The sequence below is a fragment of the Natrix helvetica genome, assembly GCF_964273705.1.
Source record: "Natrix helvetica genome assembly, chromosome: 5".
In the NCBI taxonomy this organism is placed as follows: Eukaryota; Metazoa; Chordata; class Lepidosauria; order Squamata; family Natricidae; genus Natrix; species Natrix helvetica.
Window position 1 is genome coordinate 103,190,945 of NC_138551.1, and position 19,040 is coordinate 103,209,984.

General features: G+C 43.2%; 1 protein-coding gene across 1 annotated transcript; it reads right to left on the reverse strand.

Moving 5' to 3' along the window:
• Positions 1-220: 220 nt before the first annotated feature.
• Positions 221-14,444, reverse strand: SNCG (synuclein gamma). The gene is made up of 5 exons (XM_081955734.1): positions 14,115-14,444; positions 5,280-5,321; positions 4,618-4,745; positions 1,708-1,785; positions 221-623 (listed from the first exon to the last, which is right to left on the reverse strand). Exons 1-5 carry the CDS (start codon positions 14,233-14,235, stop codon positions 609-611), a joined length of 384 nt encoding a protein of 127 aa, XP_081811860.1. The 5' UTR covers positions 14,236-14,444; the 3' UTR covers positions 221-608.
• Positions 14,445-19,040: the final 4,596 nt, after the last annotated feature.

The following is a 19,040-nucleotide window of genomic DNA, read 5'->3' on the forward strand; positions in this document are numbered from 1 at the left end:
CTGCCATCTTGCTTTTCGGTTCTGCATATGCCCAGACAAATTTTAATTGTCCTGTGCATGTGCACCCAGTGCACATCAAGCATGCACAAATAAAGCGTACACACGAGCGAACCATCCCCAAGCCTGAATAATAATAATAATAATAATAATAATAATAATAATAATAATAATAATAATAATAATAATAATAATAATAATAATAGAAGGACAAAGGTTTAGTTGAAACAAGATTTTATTTTGTCTCTAAAACAAAAATGTCCACTCTTTCGAGGGAAATCAAGTGCTGCTGCTAATGAGCCGAAAGGACATGAATCAGTGATTCCCACCACAAGGGTGTGAAATGGCTCTGAAATCACACTTTGAAAGGCTCAAAGATGGGCAAAGAAGGAAGCCACAAAGGGAGACGCATAGAATTGCCCTAAAACGTACAATCGAGAATTTTGCCACCCAGCTAGGATAGGTGAGAATTAGATAAGCGAGCATTGGTCATGCTGCATGAAGTTAGCTTAGGAATAGGAAAGATTTCCCTGCTGTTGCATCCTCTAATAGACCTGCATTTCTTCCTGGTCTTCTCACTTTTCATAATATAGTAGAAGTTCTGAAGAAGGTTAATTTCTTTCAATCTGAGAAGAAGAAGAGGAAGAAGAAGATGAAGAAGGAGAGGAAGAAGAAGAAGAAGAAGAAGAAGAAGAAGAAGAAGAAGAAGAAGAAGAAGAAGAAGAAGAAGAAGAAGAAGAAGAAGAAGAAGAAGAAGAAGAACAACAACAACAACAACAACAACAACAACAACAACAACAAGAAACAACAAAATAAGTTAATTTATCTTTCCAAAAACCCATCCACTCCAGTAGAGTTTATACTGGAGGCCAGTAGAGCCTCTAGTATAAATTCCAATGAGTTTTTTAGGGATTTGGTTAGGGTTAGGTTCCCCTAGCACATATGTGTTAGTTGTTCCCAACTCTAAAGCGTAGTGCTCATCTCCGTTTCAAAGCCGAAGAGCCAGTGCTGTCCGAAGACGTCTCAGTGGTCATGTGGCCGGCATGACTCAATGTTGAAGGCGCATGGAATGCTGTTACCTTCCCACCAAAGGTGGTTCCTATTTTTCCACTTGCATTTTTTACATGCTTTCAAGCTGCTAGGTTGGCAGAAGCTGGGACAAGTAATGGGAGCTCACTCTGTTACATGGTGCTAGGGATTCGAACTGCTGAACTGCCAACCTTTCTGATCCACAAGCTCAGCATCTTAACCACTAAGCCACTGTGTCCCTTTGCCTTTACTATTAATGTTAAGTTAAATCAATATCATTAATTAATGATTCACTTAATAACCGTCAACCACTGAATTAGTGTGGGGGTTATTGGACTATATCTGGAGGGTCACAAATAATCAATGGCTGAAGCCAAAGAATAATTTTTAAATCTATTTTCAACTCTTAATTGTCACCCAATGTATCAAAATTGTCTAGAAATTGGGGGTGGGCAACAAATGGTGGGGTAAGGGAGGAAAAAAAGAAGGGAGTATTTTGATATAAAAATCAGTAGAGCAAAGTTCTGTCATCACTTTATGGAGAAAAGAAAGGTTAATCAACTCAGAAGAGAAGTAGAGTTTTGAGGACTTATTTAGGATCTTGGGTTTTTTTGACCCTTCCTGGCATCCCTTCGTCCCCACTGAATCAAAGACTCTGGGGCTAGCCGAGCTGATATTTACCTCTGTGGCTTCCACCGGGATGTCTTCTTCTCCAAACTCAACAGGCTGGTCTTTGTGTTGATCTGGATGAAGCTCCTCCTACAGAACACAAAAGAACAGACCAAAGTATTATCAGATGCCACAAAGACCAGAAGCCAGGATTTCCCATTCTGGCTAGCTTCCAGATGTGTAAATGTCTATGTAGATTCTCAGTCATGGTTGTCCCAAAGGTATTTTTTCAAGAGGCAACTGGACTTTCTGGTTTTACTTTGAAGATGTTTCGCTTCTCAATCCAAGAAGCTTCTTCAGCTCTGATTGGATGGTGATTCCCCACCCATCCAGTCAATGCTGAAGAAGCTTCTTGGATGAGACACGAAACATCTTCAAAGAAAAACCAGAAAGTCCAGTTGCCTCTTGAAAAAGCACCTTCCAAATGTGTATGGACTACAGTTCCCAGATTGCTCAGCAACGATTGAGTGCATACACCCGGAGCAAAATGCTGGACTGAGATGACCCATGAAGACTGTTCTTCCGTCCAAAAGGACCAGGCACATAGACTTTAAAGATTGAAAAGCTTGCTCAAGTTGAATACTATTTACTATATCCAGGGGTGGGATTCAGCCAGTTCTGACCGGTTCGGATGAACTGGATGCTAATTTTACATCTGGCTCACCGAACTGGTAGTTGCAAGGACTGGCTGGCCCCACCCACCCCCATCCTGCCCCTCCCAGGAGTCTTCATGCAGCCTGTTTTGGATGCCAGGTAAGTGCAGGGCCCGCACAGAGACTCTGGGAGGGTGAAAAATGGGCCTACCGGAAGTTCTGGAAGTCCAGAAATGGGAAGTCCAGAAAGGGCTTCTGGAGCCTGAGGGAGGCCGTTTTCGCCCTCCCAGAGGCTCGAGGAAAGTCTCTGGAGCAGGGATGGGTTCTGGCTTCTGTTACTGCCGGTTTGCTCAGGGACGCGTTTCAAGCGTGCGTGCGCTTGATGCACACTATGCGTGCATGCACAGTAGTAAAGAACAAGATGGCGGTGCCTACGGCACCACTGATAGAACTGGTTTGCAGGCATGGCCTTCCAAGTTACTACCTACTCGGCCGAACTGGTAGGAACCCACCTCTGCTCCGGAGCCTGGGGAGGGTGAAAATGCTCCCACCCACCATGGTGCAAGAGGCTGAGTAGGCCACACCCACCATGACCACGCCCACCCAGCAACCAGGCAGAGAACCAGTTGCTAAAATTTTTGAATCTCACCCCTAGCTATATCACACAGTGTGCTGTTTTGTTTTTCTCTGATGCAGACATACCATCAATGCAAATCTAATCTTCCATCCTGTCTTTGCTGAACTTCAAACTCGGTTTCGGCTGTCCCTTTGGATACACACCGGTCTCTTGATTCCTTCTGGGTTTGTTTGTTTTTATTATTATTATTTTCTTTCCCACGTGACTGCTATGATACATGGAGTTAATTATTTAAATTTAGGAAAGGAATTGATTTAGCTTTTTCTCTTTCACCTCCCTGCCCTGCCTCCTCACCAACAATTTATCCATGAATGAGGCAAGCAAACATTTTAGATACGGACAATTGTCTGCCTGTTTCCTTGGCCTGGAGGAAAACTTCAAGCGCATCTCTAATTATGAATGGTGGCTTAAGAATCACATCCTCTGTTTGTTTCTCTTGGATCTGCATCCCTCATCATGACTTCATGCTCTGACTCATCTTCTATTTTTAAGCAGGCAGGAAAGGAGCATCTTGAGAACTGGAGCACAATTGCAGGAAGAAGATGTGTTGGGCTGTGTGTTTCTTCTCTCCCCAAGCCAATATAAATTGGACAACTTTGACCTATTGAGAGGCACAAAACTTGGACTCAGCCATTCTCAAAATCAAGAATGTTGACCCAAAGCCAGCCAGACTAATGTGTTAGAACCATCTCATTTTTAGACTATTCCCTAGCCAACCAAAAGATCATTTCTGGGCATGGAATCCTACTTCCAAATAAAGCTATACCAAATTATGAATTTGAAGATTTTTTAAAAAAGAATTCTATGAGATCACAGGTCTTTCTCTAAATAGTTTGTCATTTTGTGGAGGAAAATTATTCTTGGTTCCTCACAATAACAAAACCCCAAAATCAAAGACCATTGTGTTGTAAAAAGGTCTGGTTCTCTTTTCTCTTGATGTTCCACATAAATATTTGTGGACTTCCTGTTGTACTTATCAATTCCCTGTAATTGGCTTTTGTAGGAAATGAGATGCTGCACTGGAGGTCTTTGAAATGAACAAAATATTCACTAAATGAATGTCTATATTCTGTAGTTCCTCGTTTTCAAGGTACATTTGCTGTATCTAATGCTTATTTTACAGCTCTTGATGGGTGAAAATGACCCTTTGGTCATTCGTGACTTTGAGAAGGGCAGGTTGAATAAGGTATCTGATCTTCGTAGGTGGTTATTGATGTTGGTCTTGCAGGAAGAAAAGATCATAGACACCAGCATGGCCGTTGTGGTGAAACTCATGTGTGAATATAGGTAGTTTGTTTGGCCCCTCCCTGGCGGGGGAATAAATAGAAGGAAAGGGGAGTGGTGGTTGTAGGAGACAACAGTTCATATTTCTGAAGATTTTGCTAACCGGGCCCAGCAATTATCTCAAGGAACTGACAGCGTCTGTTACTGCAGTTAACTCTTTGAAGGATTATTGCCTGGACTTTTTGATGGGTGAATGCCATTAATTCACAGGAGGTAAATAAAGAGGGGGTTTTGGGGACAAGGAGTCTGTTTCTTGCTTCTGCTAAGGCTGGGTCAGAACAGTTTAAAACATTCAGCTGAATGGTTTTCCCCAGCAAATATCAACACCCCCTGCACTGGGCATGTCTCAGAGGCAAAATGTTATGAACACGGTAAGGTCTCATTGGTGGAAACAAAAATCACACCTACCTTGCTGACCAGACCACTGGTGGTTACAACAGTCTCTGCTCCTTCCACTGTTTGCTTCGCCACTGTGTTCACGCTGGACACCACACTGTCTCCCACGAGATTGGCCTGTTCTTTGGTCTTCTCAGCAACTGTAGTTGAAGCAGAAAGAAACTGAGAGGATGGCTCACGAGAAGGTGGAAGACCCACTTCTACAGGTGTGGCTGGAAGCTACTAAGATTATCTGGGATCTTTCAATAGAGGTCAGTTTTTAAAGGAAGATCAGTGTCTCCCCTGGATTTTTGCAACCCAGGTCTGGGAATATTGGAAAATCCAGCATTCCTTTTGTGATCTCCACAAGGCCAAAATTGTATGGAGGCAGATTGTTTAGCCCCCCCATTGTGTACTTTCTGGAATTTTGAAGGGGGTTTATGCCCACCCCAAGAATATGTCAAGTCTGCCCCTATTTTCAGACTATACAATGGCAAAGCCCTGGAGATGAAGGACAAGATATACAAGTGGATTGGGGAACACCTAATCTAGTCTTTCCCTCAGAAGAAGTTATTGAGTTGACCTCAATACCACTTCTGCATGACTGGGTATAGAAAGACAGGAGAGGATGTCATTAATTCAAAACAGAAAACCCAGAAGCAACTCCACAAGGCCAACCTTTGTGTAGTTCTTACCAGAAGTGACACTGTGCACCACTCCTTCTTTGGTTTTTGTGCCTGTAAAGAGGAGAGAGAGAGAGAGAGAGAGGGAGGGAGGGAGGGAGGGAGGGAGGGAGAGAGAGAGGAGACAGAAGAGAGGGAGAGGAGAGAGGACAAAGGACAGAAGAGAGACAGAGAAAGGGAGAAAGGGAGGGAGAGTGACCAAGAGAAAATAATTGATTAGTTTTGCTTTCAAAAACCATCCATTAAGATTTGCAGTGCTGGGGCAGCTTAGCAGAGAATGAGTCACCGGATAAAAGGTCTTGCGTTTCCTTCTTTCAAGATGAATGCTGCACTTCAGACAAGTGGCCGGTTGAGCATCCATTCAAATACAAAACCCACAAACAAAACAGATTTCAGGTGCAGCTCTTTTTTTAAAAAAAAATCTTGCTGGGGAAGGAGAAAAAGCCAGGAAGTGGATGGCCTACATTACAAATTACTTTTCGACTTGAAGCTGTGTTGGCAGACAATGTTTTTCTACTCAAAGGGTTATTTTCCCCCGAAGTTGATTTAAAGTAAATAACTCTAAGGTGGTAAGAGCAAAGATCTTGGGTCCCTAGCCTCTCTGGCCATCAGACAGGAGCAAGCAAACACATCTCCATCTTCCTCTAAAAAGGTAAAGGTTCCCCTTGCACAAATGTTCTAGTCGTTCCTGACTCTAGGGGGCGGTGCACATCTATGTTTCAAAGCCAAAGAGCCAGCGCTGCCCAAAGACATCTCTGTGGTCATGTAGCCAGCACGACTAAACGCCAAAGGTGCAGGGAATGCTGCCTTCCCACTAAAGGTGGTTCCTATTTTTCTACTTGCATTTTTACATGCTTTCAAACTGCTAGGTTGGCAGAAGCTGGGACAAGTAACGGGAGCTCACTCCGATATGTGGCACTCAGGATTCGAACCGCCCAACTGCTGACCTTTCTGATCGACAATCTCGGCGTCTTAGCCACTAAGCCACCATGTCCATCTTCCTCTACTATGCCCTATTTTCCTAATTCCTCTCTGTAAAGCTGTCTCACACTCAAATCAGTCTGTTCTCTTTCTCCTCCTTGTGCATGCAAGCAAAATATTCAGGGTCACCCTACGGACTTTGTTTAAAGCTATAGAGCTTCTAGTAGAGAGCCCGCGATTCTGCTTCTAGCATCTCTGCATCGGTTCACAGGATTGTGAAGACGGCACACGGTCTCCTTTGCTTTTTTTTTTAAAAAAAACGGTTGTTTGGGAAAGACGCCACCGAGATGATGAAGGAAAAGCAAGGAGAACGTCAAAATGGCGCCCTTGCAAACATGCCCTGCAGTCAAATTCTTGCCATTCTTGCAAATATATATATATATATATATATATATATATATATATATATATATATATATATATATATATATATATATATATATATATATATATATATATATATATATATATATATATATATATATATATATATATATGTATATATAAAAAAATCTGGCTTAGTTTAGATCAGGAGGGGCTGCAACCATCCTTGGCCTAAGATTTTTGGCTCAATCAACACCATCCAGATAAAAAGGCAAGCAGAAAGGGGGGCTGTTCATTCCCCTTGGCCTGACTGGCATGGCATTGGCGCAAAATCTCTTTTGATTCTGCAGATTCTCAGGCCTGAGAAGGTGGCCAGAAGTTCCCGGTTCCTTATTCTAAATCCCCCGTCTCTTCAATATTGTCTCTGGTTGGCTGATTCTTTTTGTTCTAATAGAAGCAGACAAAGCTGGAGTCCTTGGCCAGTGCAATCTGTTTGATCTGCCACTGTTCTCTCTCGTTGCAATGACTCAACATTATTGGGGCTTGTTTACAGTCAACAGGAGGAGTCACGGGGAGGAGAAGTAGGGGGGGGAGAGGCTGGAGAAGCAGGAGAACATAGAGACAAACATCTCATAAAAGGCAGGGAGATCTTTCCTGCTAATGAGCTGCAAAGCACAGTGCCAGATTTTAGAAGTGGTGCCAGGCCAAGAACCCGCCTGCTAAATTCTCAGTCTGGAAAAAGGAATCAGAACTAACGTTAATCAGGCTGAAAGTGTGCTATTTATCCTTTGCTAATAGTTTCTGTACAAATTTATCCGGCTCTGTAACTTTATTCCACAGTAACAGCACAGGAGCATTTATTTAATTAAAAAAAATAGTCATGATTTCAACACAGATAAATATTTTTTTTAAAAAAAAACTGAAATGGATTTGTGCTGTGAGCAAGTACTGTAATATGGTTAGATAAGATAAAGGTAAAGGTTGCCCTTGCACATATGTGCTAATCGTTCCCGACTCTAGGGGGCGGTGCTCATGTCTGTTTCAAAGCCGAAGAGCCAGCACTGTCCAAAGACGTCTCCGTGGTCATGTGGCTGGCATGACACAACACCGAAGGCACACGGAATGCTGTTACCTTCCCACCAAAGGTGGTTCTTATTTTTCTACTTGCATTTTTTATGTACTTTCGAACTGCTAGGTTGGCAGAAGCTGGGACAAGTAACGGGAGCTCACTCTGTTACGCCGTGCTAAGGATTCGAACTACTGAACTGCTGACCTTTCTGATCGATAAGCTCTGCATCTTAACCACTGAGCCACTGAGCCTTAGTTGGATAGAACTGTCTAATTACATTTAGGCATCCCCTCATGTATTTATTATGCAAATATACATGTTTGCTCCTTCTACTCAAACCATTCTGGGTATGTAGCACAACAAAAGCATGCGGGTAAAATTTAGAAAAGTCAAAATAAATAACCATCTTCAATCCAGAAAAAAAGAAATAAAGAAACTGGATTCTTCCCTAAAGCCTCAGGAAAGAACCAAGTTTTAAGGCCTTCTGAATGGCCAATGCGGTTGGGGATCATCTAGCAGGGGTCTCCAACCTTGGCAATTTTAAGACTTGTGGACTTCAACTCCCAGAATCCCTCAGCCAGCTTTGCTGGCTGAGGAATTCTGGAAGTTGAAGTCCACAAATCTTAAAGTTGCCAAGGTTGGAGACCCCTGAAATTCTAAAGCTCAGGGAAGATGTTCTACTGTCTGTTCTCGGGTTGCACCTGAGGAATCTGTCAGGTGAACATCTCACAAGATGGACCTTGGTGACATTTCCTACCCTGTGAGGAGAGAGGCCAAATGTGTATCCTCTTATCTCTTGACCTTGTCAGAGATATCTTCCAACCTCTGTACTCACTCAATGGAGCATGAGGGATACAGAATATCCAAAGAAGAAAAAGTAGATACAGCTTTGATCTCCTTTGGTGAAACTGATCAGGATGCACATGCTAGCCATACCTACACATATTCACGGAATAGTACACCATTTCTGGATCCAGCCCAATACAGACTAAGACAAATGCTATTTTTTTTGAGGGTAGGTGGGGCTTAGTACCATCTTCAGATGCAGTCATTGTGGTTTACTCAACCCACCATGATGAAGCACATCAAGGCCTAGCACACCAACACAATTGCTGGAAGGCTGCCTGATGTTCCGAAAAGATGCATCTGCTTAAATGCAGGAGTTGGGTGTGGTTTCAAAATAAGCAGTGGAGCTGGGGAGAAAAATGTTGTTGGCCGCGGGGTTTAGGATGGCTCAATCCACGAGCACCCACCATGTCTTGTCCCTCCTGAATCATGCAGCTATGTGAGAGAAGACACTGGTCATATAGGACTGAGATGAGCTGTAAGATAACAGCAAAGTCTCTTGGGGTTGCTCCAGGTTCTGTCCAACACAGTCAGGATTAAGCATAGGATGAGGAGAAACCAGCAAAACCCAACAATGTCTACAGTAGTTTTGGATGCCACGATGGAAAAAAAGATGTTGAGACTCTGGAAAGAGTGCAGAGAAGAGCAACAAAGAAGATTAGGGGATTGGAGACTAAAATGATTGCAGGAATTGGATTGGTGTAGTGTCTAACGAAAAGAAGGACCAGGGGTGACATGATAGCATCTTCCAATATTTGAGGGGCTGCCACAAAGAAGAATGAGGAGGTCAGCCTATTCTCCAAAGCCCCCGAAGGCAGGACAAGAAGCAACAGAAATTAACCAAAGAGAGAAGCAACCTGGAATTAAGGAGAAACTTCCTGACAGTGAGGACAATTAACCAGTGGACTACTTGCCACCAGAAGTTGTGAGTGCTCCATCACTGGAGGTTTTTAAGCAGAGACTGGACAACCGTTTGTCTGGAATAATGTAGGGTCTCCTGCCCTGAGCAGGGGGTTGGACTAGAAGACCTTCAAGGTCCCTTCCAATTCTGTCATTCTATTAAACTGTTCTGTTAAACATGGAAGTGGTTGACTTTATCCTTCATGATGGCAGAGAGCCCTCAAAAACACCAAAATAAAATTCAAGAAAAAAAGATATAAGAACATCACACCATCCTAATAGGACCAACTCCCTGCAAAAGCTCCATCTGCAAACTTCAGTAACACTTTGTGATGTTTTGGGGTTGGAGTGCCAAGAGTGACTTCATGTACATTTAATCTGGTTATATAAAGAATAGAAATGTACTATAGGTGATAGGAATTTACCATAAGTAGATACTCATACATCTATGCATACAATAGCATACACAGTAATACGATATATACAGATAATTCAATATTTCCTGATTCCTTAAACAATTTTCTGCCTCCAATATAGCTGACAGCAAAATATCAAACTGTTATATTATGAGAGCCCTTTTGAATATATTAATGGTAAGCAGTTTAAGAATCAAGGATGGCTTAAAACCAATTTGGTTTTAAAATTTCCCCATCTCCAGCACATGGCCCAGTGTTGTGGCCTACTGGTGGTCAGTGGAGCTGATAGCAGAGTTGGACAGTGAGGAGGTTGGGGAGGAACGTGGGCCAGTCCTGGGGATTGAGGAAAGCTCGGACGAGGCCTCTTCGTCAGAGGCAAAGAGGGAGCTAGACAGCAGTGAGACCAAGGAACAGCTGGAGCCTGTTCCCAGTGTGTGCATGTGCAGAGTTGCCAGACGAAGGGAATAACTAAAGAAGAAGGGTTGACTTGGGAGGAAGCCCACAGGTGGACGATGCATGGCCCCTCCCAGAGGAAATAAAAGAGGAACGAAAGGGGAGTGGAGTTTGCAGGAGACCATTAGTTCGTTTAATTGGTTCGTGACTCTCCGAGACTCCTGGCCAAGTTTTGCAGATATCGGCCTGGCATCTCTCTAAGCCTGATAAGGTCTGTGACTGTAAATCCTCCCTTGAAAGACTTTACTGGATGTGAATGAGCAGAATTCATAGCCAATTAATAAAAGGGATTTTTGTCGGGACAAGGAGTTCACTTCATGCTCTTGGGAAGCCTCGGTGAGAACAATCTTCCCTTATTCCTTCCTAGCCGTGTTTTGCTCAGGGATGTAATAATCAAAGCTAAGTAGGAGATGAGAGATTCAGATTCTCCACATTGAACTCAGAGGAGCGAAAGGGGAGTGGCCTTTTGCAGGAAACCATTCATTCGTTCGTTAATTCGTTTCAGGAGTGTGAAGATCTGTCCGTGAATTTCAGAGACTCTGTGCCCAGTCTTTCCTTCCACAGCGCCTCATTTGGAAAATATTTACATGGCATCTTTCCAAGATAGATAAGGTCTGTAGTCATAAATATTCCTTTGAAAGACCTTGCTGAATGTGAATGAACGGAATTCACATACGTTTAATAAAAGGGGTTTTGTCGGGACCAGGACTCTGCCTTGTGCTTTTTGGGGAAGCCTAGAATAGAACAACCATGAAGTAGAGAAGGGTGGAGCTACCTATTAATCTGGAAATTAAGATGGGGGCATTTGTTTTCAGATGAAGGGGATGTGTTGGGATATAGCCATGCTTTAAAAGGACAGCAAAGAGATGACACTATCCCAATTTCATCCTTTTTTCCTGCTTTCTTTCCTTTGTCTTTTTCCAAAAATTTGTCCATTGCAGGTCCAACTTTTAAAGCTGAGCCCACAGTCTTGGGAGAAATTGAATTTAGAGGAATAGCTGCAGAAATGTTGAAGCTTTTCTTTTGATATTTCCCGGTCAGCTCATTTCCCAGGCTAATGAGTTGTAAGATTTGGGGCGGGAGCGGGGGGAGCTTAGCAGGAATTATCCATGCTGAGATGAAATGCGAAGGTCACAAGAAAGAAGGGGGGTGGGATTTTCTGTATTTAGGAACAGGAAAATGTTCAAAATATTATACAACTGCACCCCAGGAAATGAAGGGAAAAGGAAGAGGAATGCAGACGAAAGTAGGAAGGAGTTTATACAGCAATTAAAGAAAAAGCCATTTTCATTGGCAGATGCAGGATTATCAATGTTTCTGAATTTGACGTGAATGAAAATTTGTGCATTAGAAAAACAGAGGACTTGAGATTCAAAGGTGATGCAATTCCTTATTTATTTTCAGGCAACTGCCCGATGATGTCCCCAAGGTAAAGTGATGGATTTAAATAGTTATTTATTAGAAGAAGGAACATTGGTTGACCCTTTGTATCGGAATTAAGACCGAGGAGGGTTTATTGCCTCCATGAACTGCAGTTTATAATTCTGGCAAATTTGCTGGATGCAGGAGTTGTTTTGGCTACTTCCATGTCAAAATTTGATCCCTCAGTTAATTAGTGGAAACAGAAGCAGTGGATGCTCCATCACTGGAGGTTTTCAAGAAGAGATTGGACAGTCCAGAATGGTATAGGGTCTCCTGCTTGGGCAGGTGGGGGTTGGACTAGAAGACCTCTAAGGTCCCTTCCAACTCCCTTATTCTGTATTTTTAAAAAAAATAACAGTTTCTGTTCAGCTCCAGAAGTCAGAGGACACTGCAGGGCTAATGGATCGCTCAAGCGTACAAGTATGATTAACTTCGATCCTGACCGGCTCAAGGTTGACTCAGCTTTCCATCCTTCCGAGGTGGGTAAAATGAGGACTCAGATTGTTGGGGGACAATAGGCTGACTCTGCAAACCCCTTAGAGAGGGCTCTAAAGCACTGTGAAGTGGTAAATAAGTGTTGTTTGTTATTTCTATTAGGAGCTCCGTTTTGGTGACCACCATAAAATAAGGAACAATGCTGGGGAATTCGGAGCAAAATAATGGATGGGTGAATTGCACACTGAAGTAGTTAGGGGGGAAAAGAAGCCAAGGAAAAAAGAGAGAGAAAAAGTCAACGTAATGTAAACTGTGGCAAAGCTCTGAACAGCGTCTCCACTTCCTAGCCCTTTGCAGGGAATGAAGAGTGAGTCTGTTGCCTTCACAGAGCCTGGATAGATGTGCATATTTTTTTGGTGCAGCTCTTCACTGATCTTGCCATTCAATTTCTGGGAATCAGCCAAAAGAGATTTTACCTCTCTGAGAGCATTCACCCCCCCCCCCGCCCTCCGCCAGGGAACTGCAAAGAGACTGAATGCAAGAAGAAGGGAAGGCTGAGAAATCATATTGAAAGAAATGCTTTGATCCTCAATTCATGCCTTTTGTGGTTTATTCTCACAAAAAGTCCTTGGGGAAGGGGAAAGTTACCGGACGTGACCCAGGCCCAAGATTCCTCACCATTCAGCAGATGCCTAGCGTGGTCCTACAACGAAATGGGTGGCAAATAAATGTAAAAATAATAAATAAATAAATTCACAACCAAACTTTTATTTGCCTCCAGCTTTTCTTCCCCAAAACAATTCTCCAACCAACGCAGAAAAGATCACATAACCCTCCCTCCCTCCCTCCCTTCCTTTTGTAGACTTCTCTGGAACCCAGAACAACTAATAGGTCAAACTAGAGTTTTCATCAGAGTAAATTTCATAGGAGAAGGAGGAAAGGACATGCATAGACTACTCTTTCCCAACAGGATGCCTTCAAATTATTCAGAACTACAAATTCCATATTGATAGTTCTCTATTGGTGAACCCAGGGGGGAGGGAGGATCAGTAGGTGGCATTCTGCAGGGAAAGCACATCCTTTCTTCCTTCCTTCCTTCCTTCCTTCCTTCCTTCCTTCCTTCCTTCCTTTCTTTCTTCATCCCTCCTTCCCTCCCTCCTTTCCACCTTCCTTCCCTTTCCTTCCTCCCTTCCCTGCCTCCCTCCCTCCTTCCCACCTTTCTTCCTTTTCTTTCTTTCTTTCCTTCCTTCCTCCCTTCCCTGCCTCCCTCCCTCCTTCCCACCTTTCTTCCTTCCCTTTCTTTCTTTCCTTCCTTCCTTTCCACCTTCCTTCCCTTTCCTTTCTCCCTTCCCTTTCCTTTCTCCCTTCCCTCCCTCCCTCCTTCCCACCTTTCTTCCTTTTCTTTCTTTCTTTCCTTCCTTCCTCCCTTCCCTGCCTCCCTCCCTCCTTCCCACCTTTCTTCCTTTTCTTTCTTTCCTTCCTTCCTCCCTTCCCTGCCTCCTCCCTCCCTCCTTCCCACCTTCCTTCCCTTTCTTTCTTTCTTTCTTTCTTTCTTTCCTTCCTTCCTTCCTTCCTTCCTTCCTTCCTTCCTTCCTTCCTTCCTTCCTTTATCCTTTCCCTCCCTCCTTCCCTCCCTCCCTTCCCACCTTCCTCCCTTTCCTTTCCTTCTCCTTCCTTCCTTCCTTCCTTCCTTCCTTCCTTCCTTCCTTCCTTCCTTCATCCCTTCCCTTCCTCCCTCCCTCCCTCCCTCCTTCCCCCGCTCCTACCTTCATTCCTTCCTTCCTTCCTTCCTTCCTTCCTTCCTTCCTTCCTTTCTTTCTTTCTTTCTTTCTTTCTTTCTTTCTTTCTTTCTTTCTTTCTCACAAGGGAATCTTCTCCCACCCTCTCCTTGCTCCTGATCTCAAGAGCCTCACTCTGCAAGGTCACACACAGACACGGATTTCTTTCCTGCCGGGCAGAGCTGCCAGCTGCCTGTGCAGAAGGGACATGGTTTTAACCTACCTACGTACATCACCCCTTCTTTGGTCTTCTCGGCTGCTTCGGTGACTCCCTGCTTGGTCTTCTCAGCTGCGGCCACCACTCCCTCCTTTGCGATGGAGAAGCCCTTTTTAAAGACGTCCATGGTGTCCCGGCTGGCTGGCTGGCTGGCCTTGGCAATAACGGTTACTGGTGATAGGAATTCTCTGCCTGCTCTCTGCAGCCTCTTCTCCTGGAATCACTCCTGCTCGTACTTCTCTGCCAGATGCCAGATGCAGGGCTGGGTGAGCGGCTCGTCCCTCCTGGCTCTCTTATTGAGGCAACACATCAGAGGACAGCCAATGCCTGCGAGACCCTGATACTGAAATATTAATGGCATGGATTTGCCTGTAAGGTTTTAGAGAGAGAAGTAGCAGAGAAAGGGGGGGGGAGAGGAGAAGGAGGGTACCAAGGTAAGCAAGAGGCTTGGTTTGGAAAAGCTCCAGAAGATGTTTAGATGTCCTTCAAAGAGCTGCTGCAATGCTTACTCAAGGTCACCTATTCTACAAATCTTTGCAGCAGGAGAGGAAGCTTTTAGCTGCCCAAAGCTTTTCATCCCACCCCCTGCCCACTTTTAAAAACAAATATCTCCCAGGAAGGCAAATGGGAGTTGAAAGGGGGGTAGGGGCCAGATAGAGAAGACCAGAAACCATCCAACAGTCACACCTTTCAATGAGGGTTTGCTGCAAGGTAGCTCTTTATAAACCTCAAACAAATAAGACTTATCAGAAATAAATTTGTCTATGGGCTTGGGTGTGTATGTAGGTATGTATGTAGGCATTCAGGTATAGAGAATAAATTACTATGTAAAGAAAAGGAATATTTTTTTTGCTTTGCTTAAAGAAAACAAATCTGTATTAAAAATATGCCTTCCTTTTCCTTTATACAGTAACCTATCAAAAAATATCAGACATCCCAAGAACATTTGAGTGTGGTTTAACTCAAATACACCTCTATACCTAGAACATGTAGCCATCCAGCATGACTGCCTGATCTAGAAATTTGCAGAAAAGATTATTAAGAGGGAGGGAGGGAGGGAGAGAGAGAGGGGGGGGAGAGAGAGAGGGGGAGGAGAGAGAGAGAGAGAGAGATAAAAAGATAGAGAGAAAGAAAGAGAGAGAGAGAGGAGAAAGAGAGAGAGAGAAAGAGAGAGGAGAAAGAAAGAGAGAGAGAGAGAGAGAGAGAGAGAGAGAGAAAGAAAAAAGAGAGAAAGAGATAAAGAAAGAGAGAGAGGAGAAAAAGAGAGAGAGAGGGAGAAAGAGAGAGGGGGGGCGAGAAAAAAGAGAGGTTTTTGTATTAATTTATTAACTAAAGGATGACTTACTATTTTGTAATAGTATTCCATTTTAGATGGAAGATCAAAGAATTCAGTACAAATGACAAGGACGTACAGAAAAACCTCCTCGGGTGTGACCAGAGAAAGAATACAATCCTTATTCAAGTACGTGCCTCCCAATGTGATTAATTGATTGATCTTATGCCATCAAGTCAGGGTTGACTGATCGCATAGATATTTTCCGGGAAAATATAGGTAAGGCAAATACGATACTAAAACTTGCCTGCTGTTGTACAAAGAGCCCTTTGCATCAGGGGTGGGTTCCCTTGTGGGTGTGTTGCACGCATACACTCGATGCACAGTGTGCGTGCATGCGCAGTGCAGTAAAAATTGTTCTGCTCATGTGCAGAAGCGAAAAACAATATGGCGGCACCTATGGCGCCTCCCAGAGAACCTGTGCAGGGGCGTGGCTGGCCTGGGTGGCTGCCGATTCCAGTGACCAGGGCCGCCAAACCACTACCAGTTTGGCCGAACTGGCCTAAACCGGAAGGAACCCACCACTGCTTTGCATTCTTGAGCTGCCACTGGAATTGATGTTCCCTGATTATAACAGAGGGAAATAATTGAGAAAAATTGATACAAGAGACTAGTCATTTCGACAACAGATAAATACAGATAATCATGCAGATTGGGAAAGAGAACTGCCTCCCCCCCCCAAATAAAAGCTAGCAAGGTGTAAAAATCAGATCAAACTGTTTCCCTCATTTAAACTATAACATATCCTGGAGTCCCTGGATAAAGAGGAGGGACTTAGATGCACTCGCTTGAGTTCCCACCGAGTGTTCTTCATTCTTGTCCTTGAAAATGCAGATTGTTGGCAGCTTCACAGAGGAAGGAGAAGGGAGTGGATGCAAGAAAGAGGAAGTCCTTTCATCCTAACTGGGACATGGTCAATAGCAATACATTGATGACTGCAATGCAGCATAAATTGATATTTTATTTAGCCATTGCAGGGGTGATCAGTGTGGATTTCTTACCTGAAATCTATGAAAGAAAAAAACAACAATTTAAGAACATGCTCTGAGCCAGTGATGGCAAACCTTTTCGGCACCGAGTGACCAAACTGGAACGCTTGGGCATATGTGTGCTTGCACACGCCAGAGGGCTGGAAACCCAAAGACCAACTAGCTAGCACGTGAATGCCTGTTTTTTGGCTGTTTTCAGGCCATTTTCAGGTCATTTTTTGGACATTTTTTGGGAAAACGGGCTGAAAAACGGTTGTTTTTTGGCCATTTTGGGGGCCATTTTCTGTTTCTCTGGCACCTGCAAAGACCCCCTGGCCGGCACACATGTACACACCAGAAACCAGAAGAGCAGCTGGCGACAGCACGCGTGCCCACAGAAAGGGCTCTATGTGCCACCTCTGGCACGCATGCCATAGGTTTGCTATCACGGCTCTGGGCTATATTGCAATCTGATCTGTGAAGCGGTGAAAATAAAGGTTGCTTAAGGTAGCCTTCTCCCAACCTTGTGTCTCTTGGATGCATTGCCTACCATCCCAACCAGCTTGGACATTGGATGAAGGAGCTGAAGTCCAGGGACCTCTTCAAGATGAATGTGACTCATGGTGACTTCAAGGGGCAGGTAGTCCCAAAGGTGCTTTTCCCAAAGGCAACTGGACTTTCTTGTTTTTTCTTTTCCCCCCCTTGAAAACCTTTCGCTCCTCATCCAAGCTTTTTCTTCAGTTCTAGAACTGAAGTTAGAAGTGAAGAAACCTCTTGGATGAGAAGTCAAACATTTTCAAAAGAAAAAAAAAACAAGGATGTTCAGTTGCCTTTGGGAAAAGGACAACCCTGACCTGGATGACTGAGAATCTCCATAGACATTCAATGAACAGGTACAGCAATGTTGACATCCTGTGATTTTTCTGGTGGTCTCCCTTCAAATTACCTGTCTCTGCTTAGCTTTTGGAGTCAGCTGAGATTGTGGTTGCATATTGAAAAAATTGCAATATGGCAACACTCATTCTGACACCTGGGAATACCCTATCACTTTCCAGGTATTTCCAAATGACTTCATGTTCTGCTCTGCACTTTTCCCAGATACCAGTCAGACTAGTCAGTCTGTGGTTCATAGCAAATGTCTGTTTCTTGGACGGAAAGCTGGAAATATTGAGATATGGAAAGCTGGAGATATTGAGATACGGAAGCTGGAGATATTGAGATATAGAAGCTGGAGATGTTGAGATATGGAAAGCTGGAGATATTGAGATATGGAAGCTGGAGATATTGAGATATGGAAAGCTAGAGATATTGAGATATGGAAGCTGGAGATATTGAGATATGGCAGCTGGAGATATTGAGATATGGAAGCTGGAGATATTGAGATATAGAAGCTGGAGATATTGAGATATGGAAAGCTAGAGATATTGAGATATGGAAGCTGGAGATATTGAGATATGGAAACTGGAGATATTGAGATATGGAACCTGGAGATATTGAGATATAGAAGCTGGGGATATTGAGATATGGAAGCTGGAGATATTGAGATATGGAAGCTGGAGATATTGAGATATGGAAGCTGGAGATATTGAGATATGGAAGCTGGAGATATTGAGTTATGGAAGCTGGAGATATTGAAATATGGAAGCTGAAGATATTGAGATATGGAAGCTGGAGATATTGAGATATGGAAAGCTAGAGATATTGAGATATGGAAGCTGGAGATATTGAGATATGGAAGCTGGAGATATTGAGATATGGAAGCTGGAGATATTGAAATATGGAAAGTTGGAGGTATTGAGATATGGAAAGCTGGAGATATTGAGATATGGAAGCTGGAGATATTGAGATATGGAAAGTTGGAGATATTGAGATATGGAAGCTGGAGATATTGAGATATGGAAAGTTGGAGATATTGAGATACTGAAATAAAGTCTTTCAAAGCTAAACTTGACATCTGAGGACCCTATGAAAACGTTCACCATTACTGCCTGCCAGTCTAGCCTTGAGTCCCCACATTTCCAAGTATTAAGTGATTCTACCTCATAGAAAAATCTGGAAAAGATCCAGATTATTAAGGAATCCTGTTCTCACATCATCCTGCTTTCAGAATGGAGGACCTCAAGAAGGAAGTGAAGACATCTTTGAAGTTCAGATCTCAGAGGCTTCTGAAGATGGTTGATCTATTTTTGGGTAAGTGTATGCATGCATATAAGAAGAGGATGTGTGCTTCCTAAAGCAACTTACATTGAATTTTCTATGAAACCTAATTATAGATATTATATTTTGTTTTCCACTGGAGGAAAATAGTTGAGAGTTTGTTGATTTAAGAAAACATATTTGAGGACGTGCAATGCAATGCACCTGATGAAATGCCTTCCTTCCTGAGTTAAAGTTGTATATGAGCATTGAAAAGAGCACTCCGGAAATAAAACTATGTTTTAGCATTTATTTAAAATGTTGCTTTGCTTACTGACATGTTAAGGTGTTTTTTTCTGTATATTATTATGTTAGGTACAGTACTTTTTCTACATCAACTAAAAATAGAAATTTACCCTTTTGTTACTAACACAGAAAGCTACTGTGTTCCCCCCAAAATAAGGGGGGATAGGGTCTTATTTTCTTTTGACCCCC

What these genes read in the sequence shown, in the direction of transcription:
- SNCG (XM_081955734.1), bottom strand. Translation starts at nt 14,235, where the DNA reads ATGGACGTCTTTAAAAAGGGCTTCTCCATCGCAAAGGAGGGAGTGGTG. An exon ending in GGTGCACAGTGTCACTTCTG is followed by an intron (nt 4,746 to 5,279) that starts GTAAGAACTACA and finishes CTTCAACTACAG; the next exon opens with TTGCTGAGAAGACCAAAGAA. An exon ending in CCAGTGGTCTGGTCAGCAAG is followed by an intron (nt 1,786 to 4,617) that starts GTAGGTGTGATT and finishes TGTGTTCTGTAG; the next exon opens with GAGGAGCTTCATCCAGATCA.